Source organism: Chelonoidis abingdonii, chromosome 5 (genome assembly GCF_003597395.2).
Source record: "Chelonoidis abingdonii isolate Lonesome George chromosome 5, CheloAbing_2.0, whole genome shotgun sequence".
Taxonomy (NCBI): domain Eukaryota; kingdom Metazoa; phylum Chordata; order Testudines; family Testudinidae; genus Chelonoidis; species Chelonoidis abingdonii.
Genome location: NC_133773.1, coordinates 15,234,690 through 15,245,193, shown reverse-complemented (window position 1 = coordinate 15,245,193; position 10,504 = coordinate 15,234,690). Strand labels below are relative to the sequence as shown.

The 10,504-nt window shown below is 39.1% G+C and overlaps 1 protein-coding gene across 3 annotated transcripts in view; it reads right to left on the bottom strand.

The window, feature by feature from the left end:
• MRPL1 (mitochondrial ribosomal protein L1) overlaps positions 1–10,504 on the bottom strand; it is a 32,796-nt gene that overhangs the window by 14,227 nt on the left and 8,065 nt on the right. For all 3 annotated transcript variants that reach the window (XM_032784480.2, XM_075066085.1, XM_032784481.2), the window contains exons 5-7: positions 9,618–9,689; positions 8,573–8,684; positions 6,741–6,841 (exon numbers count right to left, since the gene is read on the bottom strand). In XM_032784480.2, the coding sequence (XP_032640371.1) occupies positions 6,741–6,841; positions 8,573–8,684; positions 9,618–9,689 (285 nt within the window). The remainder of the gene's footprint in view (positions 1–6,740; positions 6,842–8,572; positions 8,685–9,617; positions 9,690–10,504) is intronic.

The window sequence follows — 10,504 nt, the reverse complement described above, 5'->3', positions numbered from 1 at the left end:
GACTCAGACTTCTGAGTCGTGGGGGGTCTTCCCAAAGGAAGTTGGGGAGTCCACAGAGGGGGTCCCCCTAGGAGTATTTGGGGAATCCAGGCTGATAAGAGCCTAATTCTTATCTGGTGGCAGCGAAGTAAAATCCAAGCTGGTAGTGAGCTTGGGGGAGGTTCAGATAAACACTCAGATGTTGTACTCTAAAGTCCAGATCTGGGACAGACGTTTATTACAGGCACACATGCCAAAGGTGGCATGCAAGCTGATTTTCGCTGGCACTCTGCTGCCGGCCTGGGGTTCTGTCTACAAATGGCTTTCCGTTTTTTGCAACGCACTGTGCAATCTTGTAACTTCCTACTGTAGCTTTGGCTGTAACACCTGGTCTAATTTCAGTTGCTGATGACTTATGACATGCAGGAGACCAGAATAAATAAGCTGGTGGCCCATCTAGCCCTGGATTCTCTGGTTTATCTGGCCCCCATCACTGCAGTAGCTGAGGAATTCACTATTTTTAAGACACTTACCCTCCTGGCAGCCATTCGGGGGCACGGCATTTGTTCCATTGTACAGAGGGGAAAAAACTAAGGCACAAAGGAGGCATCCACACCGTGATAAAAAAAACTCGCCACACCAAGTCTCAGCCTGGGGCAGCTGACTCAGGCTTGAAAGGCTAAAATTAGCAATGTAGATGCTGTGAGACACTTTCTGGGATCTCAGAGCCTGAGCATCTAGATCACTCCTTCCAGCCCCGTGAGCCGGAGCCAGCTGCTGCCTGTTTATTGCAGCGCAGACTACCCAAACAGGCTAAGTGACTGGCCCAAGGTCACACAGGAAGCCTGTAGCAGGGGTGGTGAGTTGTATGGGCCCTTGGTACCCAGGCTCCAGGAATATTCAAGGCCCGGGGACTCGGCTCCACCAATGTTTGGAGAGCTTAACAACTGATCACTCAAAAGCCTGTGTGCAGCTTAAAGTATCCAAATACGTGCCAGACATCGGAAAACTGAGCAAAGAAAAGGATCACACTAAACTGATAAGATGTGCATTTTAATTTAATTTTAAATGAAGCTTCTTAAACATTTTAAAAACCTTTTTTACTTTACATACAACAATAGTTTAGTTATATATTATAGACTTCTAGAGAGAGATCTTCTAAAAACATTAAAATGTATTAACTGTCACACAAAACCTTAAATTACAGTGAATAAATGAAGACTTGGCACATCACTTCCGAAAGGTTGCCGACCTCTGGTCTATACAATACTCAAATGAAACCAGATTTATTCTTTTAATTTCAACACATGAAACAATTCAGCAAATCTACAGACAAAGTGCCCTTGAATGCCCTCTTGGTATGAAACATTAATTGCACCTTTTTTATAGTAAGCTTTATAGAGACCTACTCGTATGTGATTTTGTTTTTCATTTCAGGAGCACAGCATAATAAACTCCTTTATGAGCATATGTGTGGAAGTCAAAGATCTCATTATATAAAGCAGAGCAGAAACTGGAACAGCCGCTTCACTTCCACAAGTGCAGGGGACTCCAATCCTGCAGAGCCACTGGGGGAATGGGAGTGGAACAAGGGGGGTGGTGCGGGAGGAGAGAAGGAAGCCATGTCCCTCTTTTCCCTGAGCCGAAAGCCCCTCTAGTGCTGTTCATCACTCTTCACAGTGTCATGCCACTGGTTGAAAACTTGTGTTTGGGGGAGAATCGGCAAGCGCGAGAACACAGATTTAACCAGCACCATCTTATTTTCTATTTTCCTCAAGGATCTGAACCACCCCCCTGGAGGACAGGAGGGAAAGGAGAGTCAAAGCAGCAGCCTGTAGGAACACAGAGGGGCATGGATTCTGCAGAAGCCATACTGTCATGCAAATGTCAGGGGGCAGGTGGGAATCATTTCTGCGCTTCTGTTCCTTCGCAGGTCACTCAAAAACAAAGGGACAGATATACTACCTATTTCACTGGGGCTAAACAATGCTCCCCACAAACCTAATGACACTAATGTGGTGGAAACTGTGAGTTTCGTACCTATCTATCTACAGAGCACCACAATGGGGGACAATCTGGCCCTTTACAATTAATGTAAGGCAATGGGTAGCCATGCTCCGGTTAATTTGTACCACAACGACATTTGTAGTTTTGTAGCCTTCAACAAAGTATATGCATCCCACTGCCAGCTGCCTGCTCAACCAATAGAACAACAATTATCCTAGTAGACTTTGTCGAGTAAGCTAGCCAGCTCTGTAGCTGTAAGTCACCATGAGAGCAACGACAGAACCAATCATGTGGACAACACTCTAGTGTTTTTAATCACTCAGCACAGGGTTAGTCTAAATCCTATCTACACTATAGTCTCTATTGTTGCTCCCATCCAGTTAAGAATTGTGACTAGAACGTTTGCTGGAATACACAAGGCCTTTATCCCAATGCTTCAATACTCTAACACATTTATTTCAATTTCATTTTGGTTCTTCCTTGCTCCAACATGTTCCCAAGACTGCAAGCATTTTAATTTCATCATATAATTTAACTTTGCTTTCAGAGCAACTATCTGTACTTGTTTACTTTATTTTAACCCACATTTGAGCCTTTTGGCATTACTAGCATCTTCTGTATGAGACATCATTGCTTTTTTCTATAGGAGTAATTAAACTGCAGTCTGATTAATGCTGTCAAGAGTTCTAGTTCAAAACTCCTTGAAGGATAAGAAATACAAGGGCCAACTACTACAAGGTGCTAATGCCTTCAACTCCCATTGAAGTTAGTTAATTTTAAAAGGCTCACTACTTCTCCCACTCAGGGCTTGTCTACACATGAAGTTATTCAGGAATAGCTGTTCCTGAATAACTCCATGTGTGGACACACTCAGTCCAGTATAAGGGTGCCTTGTTCCTGTTTAGCAATGGCTAAGTTAAACAGGAACAAGGCACCCTTATACTGGGCTGAGATTGTCCACACATGGACTTATTCAGGAATAGCTTTCCTGAATAACTCCATGTGAAGACAGCCCTTACATCCGAGACCTGAAAGAAAGAACAGCTCAACCAGCTAAAATTCATTGTTAAGTCTATTCATTTTCTGTCTTACCAAAGACAAGACAACATAACAAAATTACCCTGGATTTGTCTTGCCAACACACATAATGCAACAGCTGGGTTTTTACAAGTCCATAAAACAACATACCTACGATTGAAAAAAGAGCACTAACTTCTGGCCTTAAGTCATGTTACTGTGGGAGGAAAAAAACAGTATGCACTTAAAGTGGAAGCAAGGATCTCAGGTTTTCAGACTTCACTCTATTTCATTTCATATGGTGATTTTTATAACTAATGTCATTTACACTTCTTTTTTATTTATATTCAATTTTATTTAAATTTAAATTTTTACTGTTTAGTTATAAACCAATGAAACCAGAAATCTGTAAAGAATATAGCTATAAGCTCTTTAATCACATCAGTGAAAATGATGCTGCTATAACTATATTCTTTGGAACAGGCCATTTCTAACTTTCTATTTCAAGGAAATTAAACTCTGCAAAATATACTGTGCAGAGACTGCCCCTCTATCCAAGACAACTCTCTTGCAAACATGAAAGGAGACCTGAGTTAAATTCATGGTCTCACTCACTAGGTCAGAAAGGCTGAGAATTTTGTGAATGCAGCAAACAGCTTTGGAGAAAGGGAAATGTTTTGTATTATCAACAGCAACCTATCCATCTTAAAGAACAGTTCTAAAACCATCCAAATATAGTCCCATTCTATCCTCTGCAACTGGGAGGATTATGGTTGCTAAATGGGTCCTTTTGGGAGATGGAGGAAAATGAGAATGCATGATTTCTCCATCTCAGGTTCCATCACCCTAGATTTTGCAAACTGAACACAGCTCCTCTGAAACATCTCAATTATTTATTGGACTAGACAACATCACAACTGCTGACTTGTGTGAAAGAGAGGTGTGATACCGAACAATAGGTCAGAACAGATTAACAGACAATTTAAGATAGTAACACTGCAGAGAGAGTCTTTTATGCTTTCTCTTTGAGAAAGGCCACCTTGGCTGAAAGGTGGGCTGGAAGTATTGTGCTGTTGTTACTTGGGAGCACTGCAATGGAGACTTAACCTTTACTGCAGTTTGTAATTATGTTATCACTCACAAGGTTTAAATTTAACAGTTCTTTATTTAACAGTGAGCAGGTCTACATGACACTGCGGTAAAAATGCCAGCAAGCTCCCACAGTCATGTCTGAACTAGCTTTCCTAGCTGTGGAGCTGCATTAGTGTTAGCAACACAGGGAAATGTTTCAAGAAAAGAAAGCCTAGCATAGACAAAACCTCAGTGCTACTCTACTAAGGACCGGTGTTACATAGTGAGAGACAGCAGAACGTACTCTTCTCCAAGCAAGATTCTAGCACCAGACACTAGGAGAATTCAGGAGAAGAGCCCTGAATTTCTATGCAGTCTCCTAGATCTTATCACCTTGTTACAGGGAGATATGCAAATTCCATAGCACTGTCTCTTTCCCAGCATCCAACTGATGGGCCTCTCCTGGCGCTCCACATGGAAGAGGTGCTGTGATGTTTCAGGATACGGCTAGGGGCAGAGGAGAGGGCTGGACACCAATCACACAGTCTCCTGCTGATCATTTGAACTACCACACAAAAGCCTGAGTGAGAGTTACTGAGGTTTGGAGTTTCATTAATTGTTTCTGGATCTCCACAACAGCAGCTGTTCAGCAGCCTCTGGGGAAATAGCTGCAAGGCTCATACAGGAGCTCTGCAGCAAATGTGCATCAGAGAAGAGAGGACAAGCAATGATTAGTGTAGAGATCTCCATATTTCTGAGTTCACCCTCTCCTAAGGATCCACAGGCACTGGGGTGGGCTTTGTTCCCTACAAACTCCTCAAGTCCCAAATTCCGCAGTTTTCAATTATCTCACTATTCCCTTGGAATTCCCCAGTCTGCCTTCTGTATCCACCTGTTGTCTCTCGTCTTGTATTTATACTGTAAGTTCCTTGGGTCATCTTTGTGCTGTATGTTTGTACAGTACCTAGCACAATGAGGCCCTGATCAGGGTTCGTAAGCACCACTACAATACAAATATGTTTCCCAGGTCATTGACCCCTTTGTGCCCCTTCTCCAGAGCAACTCACAATCTGATCCATACTTTCTACAAGACATGGTAAACTGTTCTGACCGCTGACCTAAGATTTTAGAAAAACTGTTGAACATAAAGGGAATTTTCAACTTCTGTGAAGCTTGCAATACGTCTCATGAGGAAAACGTTCACGGAACTTCAGTTTCAAATATTAAGAGGAGGATCAAATCCTGACTGACATGCAGAACCCTCTAATTAGACCTTGCAAGATTCTTGATCCTTGAAACACTACCAGAAAAAGCTTCAGGAATTAGGAATATTGTAAATTTCATTTTGCTGGCATCAGTACACAAAGCAAAGCAGAGTCAGGCAGGGCAGACAGCTAAGGAGAGAGGGAAAAAAATGGGGAGGGGGAAGAAAGAGGGAGAGTCTTGAGGAGAGAACCAAGTACAGAACCCAGAGCAGGAAAGGTAGCAGACAAAGAGATAAGGAAAGCAACACTGAAAAGGGAAGGGGGAAATGAAAGATTATAAAGATATTATAGCACGAGAAATCAGGTTTAAAAAACACACAATATTTAATATACAAATGTACTACATGATGTGGCAGATATCATCCAAAACTAACATACTTTTTAAAAATGTGGTCATACAGATAGGACTTTAAATGGAATAAAAAGCCTATACTACTTATTAAAGTATATGCAGCAAGTACTTCTGGATCTGCCTATACCAGGGGTCAGCAACCTTTCAGAAGTGCTGTGCCGAGTCTTCATTTATTCACTCTAATTTAAGGTTTTGCATGCCAGTAATACATTTTAATGTTTTTAGAAGCTCTCTTTCTATAAGTCTATTATAGACAACTAAATTATTGTTGTACATGAAGAAAATAAAGTTTTTTTAATGTTTAAAGAAGCTTCATTTAAAATTAAATTAAAATGCAGAGCCCCCCCCAGACCAGTGGCCAGGACCCAGGCAGTGTGAGTGCCACTGAAAATCAGCTTGCATGCCGCCTTTGGCATGCATGCCATAGGTTGCCTACCTCTGGCCTATACAAATAGGGATAACATTTTTACACCAACAGAAAACACCCTGGAGATTAAAACTAAGAAAAAGCAAAATGACCAGTGACCCAGAAAGTCAAAATATGAATTATTGTGAACTTGTTCTACTGTGGAGGAACTGAAAAAGTTCAAGTGCAAAATCTTAAATGGCATGATAGTGAAGCATTAAACACCGCTCCCAAGAATCTATCTGGAATAGAGGTCCCAGTAATACTTGAGTTTTATCCCATGCTTTCATTTAACATTACTGTCCATTACAAGATGGTGGCAAATTGTCATGCATCGCAAGACTATTTCTGACAACTTTAATTTCTCAGTGTGTTAGGCATAGCTTGCTTTCCTAATTTTTTAAAGAGGAAAACTCTTACATTAGCAGAGGTTTAATGATTTACAGGAATGGCTCTAACTTAAATCTTTCAACAGCACAATGTATTGAGTTAACTGGTTAGTGAACCACATTCCTAAAAAGCTACAAAACATACAGGTTACCAAGGGCACACTGTGTATCTTTCAGTAAATTATTAACTACTGCACTGAGTAATAAAGGGAAGAACATGAGTTATTTGCTAAAGGATTCTTTGTCGAGCATACCGTTGCTATTCTCGTCTCAATAAGATTCTCCTTTTCTACCACATACTCATGGCCCGCTTTAAAGAGTTCCAGCATTTTTGGAATGTCACGGCCCAGGGAATCTAATTCGAAAAACAAAAAGTGGAAGAAAGTATCAGCGTCCGTACATCTAGTGCAACCAAAATGAGAGAGTTAGAAACATTCCCTCTAAAGATAATCAAGACAAGAAACCATTGTCCTCCTTGACACACCTGCAAGATGCTGAGGACAGGTTCAGGGCCCCCAATGGACCTCTATTCTATACCTTTACATCCCTAGGTTAGACTAAGTTGTTTTAGGAGCCTATGTACTTTTAATCAGTAATTACTGCACATGAATATTTCTATAACAGGATGCATTTTATCTGCCAGAAATATATCAAGATAATTTAAGATGAAAAACCTGTAGTAGAGCTTTATAAAAATGAAGTCTCTTGCAACACAGCCTTATTACACCAGTTAGAGATCTGGTTTGGAAAATATATTTCTAAACTGAAATTTAACAGAAAAAAACAAAACAAACCTGCATATTTTTAAAATATCACAAGATGATCAAAATATAGTTAGTAAGCAACAGTATTAGACAATTTATACAATGTGCTGACTCAATCCAGCCAAGATAGATACATCCATTCCCATCAGTAACAACAAGAGAAAAAACCGCTCAGCTTCAAGGGCCTATCTGGCTTATAATGTCATGTGCTTGTTTGAAATGTAAACTCTATTTTACCCATGTTTTTTGTTGGCTGTAGCAGAAATCAGGTGTTGCTAAACTAGAAACTGAATAATCTCTTAAGGCCACAATATAGGCTTTCTCCTGTGTTCTAATGCACCTCTGTAGAGATCTGTTACATTTTTGACAGGGTAGTCCTTTGTTCCACATGTTTAAAGAGCACAAATGTCGTCTGCCTGCTTGTAAATACATTGTGCAGACAGCTGTGGAGGGAAGAAAACACTAAAGATGAGGAAAAGTTCTTGATTGAAACTCTCAGTGCATAACAATGTTAGCAAGAAAAAAACGAATGCTTGAACAGCAGCAGGATTTTAGTTTGGATCATGTTAGAAGTAACAAATTAAGACCATTTGGAAACAAAGGAAGGTCAAAAAACAGAGAAAGATATTTTAAAGAATGATATTTGTTGTTGTGAGAGATCTGATACCAAGACAGGGAATATTTATAGCATCATGAAGAAACAAGACATACATATGAAGAAAATAATTGTGAAAGAGAAATAGGTTAAAGACAGATGCCATTCAAATGTGGTCAAAAAGTGGGCAAAACATCCAAATAACCGGTAAGTTGTGGTGCAAATGACTACACAAAATTTAAGCACATTTTTCACTGTTTTAGTTAAACCATTTTCCCCCACAGAACTTTGTTATAAGCAGTTTATTATAAGCATATTTCGGTTCTTTCCAACATGTAAGTTTCAAAGTATGTGACTTTGCATGTATTCCTCTATGTAGATCTCTCATTACAAGTGGTTTCTTGCATATGAATAGTTCCCATAAATTTACACAAATAGGGCTCAACTCTAAACTCAAGTTCATTTAAACTGAAGAACTGGCTCAGAGGACCAGATTTTTCAAAGATCATACTGGTCTCAAATCACAATCAAACTCGGTGAAGATCCTCTCACCAGTCAGTAAAAGACTTCATTCCAGATACACATTTTACACAGCTTCATTTCCTAAATTAACAGGCTGATTAAATTGTTTCAAGAGAAAACTCCTGCTCAAGGGCTTATTATTTAATATTAATACATTAATGTAATTAAATATTTAATAACATAATACTTAATGAAAGTGCCTTACTTCTGTTAGTCTTTGGAAATTTTTTTCTTAGTTTGTTTTTTAAAGGTAGCAGCTTTGCTATTATTTCAGGAACGGCTACGTAAAAATCTGCATTGATTTCGTCATCCAAAATCTGAAATTAAAAAAGTCAGAATAATTATGTAAAAGTTTGCAATATACAGAAAGATAAGTATAAGTAATATTTATTTTTGAGATAAAATGCTCAGCATTAAAAAAAAGATACCCTCAAGAAAGAAAAAGCCTTCTGTCTCTTGTGTTTCTCGGCCATCAGACTTTAAACATTTGGCAATAGGACCAATGCAGTGTCAAAGAGTGCTAGGTTCTGTACTAGGGAAGACAAAGTCTAAAGAGTTCTTGGAACCAACTTGGTAGTTTTTAGAAAGATCTCATTCTTAAAGCCAACCACAAGAGAATGTAAAACTAATATCTAACTATACTGGTTTGTAAGCTTTAGAGAGCAATGGAAAATTACATTCCATAAGTAATTTTTTTAAATTGTAAAAAATAAAATAGGCTTTATTTTCATTGCCAGAAAAGGCTAAAGGAAAAAAAAAAAAAAAACACAGCAAGCTTCCTTTAAAACAGTGGTTTTCAACCTGGACTCTGCAGATGATGTCTAAGGGATCTGCAAAAGATTGCTATTACCACAGAACAGTGGTTTTCAACCTGTGGTCCACAGATCCCTGGGGCTGGGGATCTGCAGACTATGCATCTCCATTTGAAATTATTTAGGGATCCACAAACGAAAGGTTGAAAACAGCTCCTTTAAAGCGACCAAAAGAAAACTAATGTAAAGGAGGGCAAACCTGTTTTATCTTACAACTATTCACATTGCTTACTTTTCTTCTTACAAACCCATTCTCCTTCCTTATCAGAGCATGTGTTACATCTACTTACATGTCAGTAAACTAGAATGAGCTTAACATCATCCTTTGTCTCATCTCTCAGTTTAGACCACTGAAACTTACAAGGGTAAAGCTTCCCAGCCTTGACAGAGTTTTTGTAAAGTGAAAAATGCAATTTACATTAATATAAAAGAAAATACCATTTGGATTAATTCAGTCCCTCCTGCAAAAGCAGCTCCATTTTCTTTTGCTATTTTAATTTCTTCTGCTTTCTGTAAAAAAAGAGAGATAGCCCAGATATAACATATGTACTAGCAATCATTCTGTTATTACTTCCATGTCACCAACAGTAGAATGATTTTGCCAGCACAGCCCTATGCACTGAATGAAAAGCCAACTCACTTGTGAGTTAAACATGAAACTATCAGACGAGAACAACTCTTTAAAACTAGTGAAGTTTAGAGATAGGTGACTCGGGGGATCTTTAGTGGAAGCTCTCTCTCTAATGCACAAATTTTAATCAGGTCCCAGTAAGGACTGACAACAAAATCTTTGCCATGATCTCACCAAATCTAAAGAACAGTGTTACCATGAGACAGGAAATGTTAATTTACGCTGAGTAGTTTTCACTCAGTTTCTTGCTTTCTCTCTCCCATGATCAGGATGAAGCAAGCAGCCATCTGCTAGATGAGTCTTATCCCTTAAAGAAAAAGTGGAGGAAGTTTTAGTGTACTAGTGAAGATAACTGTTAATCACTTCCTTGAGGTGAACAAGCTCCCATTAAACAAATACTGAAGAGTCCTTTACTTGAAACGATGTTTGGAAATTATTCATTCTGTACACGTGATCCAATTAGTTTCCTTTCAGATCTCAGTACTGAACAGAAGACATCAATATCATCTAGTGATCTGTCAACAGCTTTTAATACCATTGATGAGATATTAATGGCTTGCTTACATGAGCTGTTATAAAAATCATGTTTAGTTTTTATAAAAAAAGAAATTACACAGCTTCACACTTTCTTTTCAGAGGGGTTCTGGTGAGTAGATTCTGGGGAAACTACTTGTCCTCCCCGAGACGCTCACAT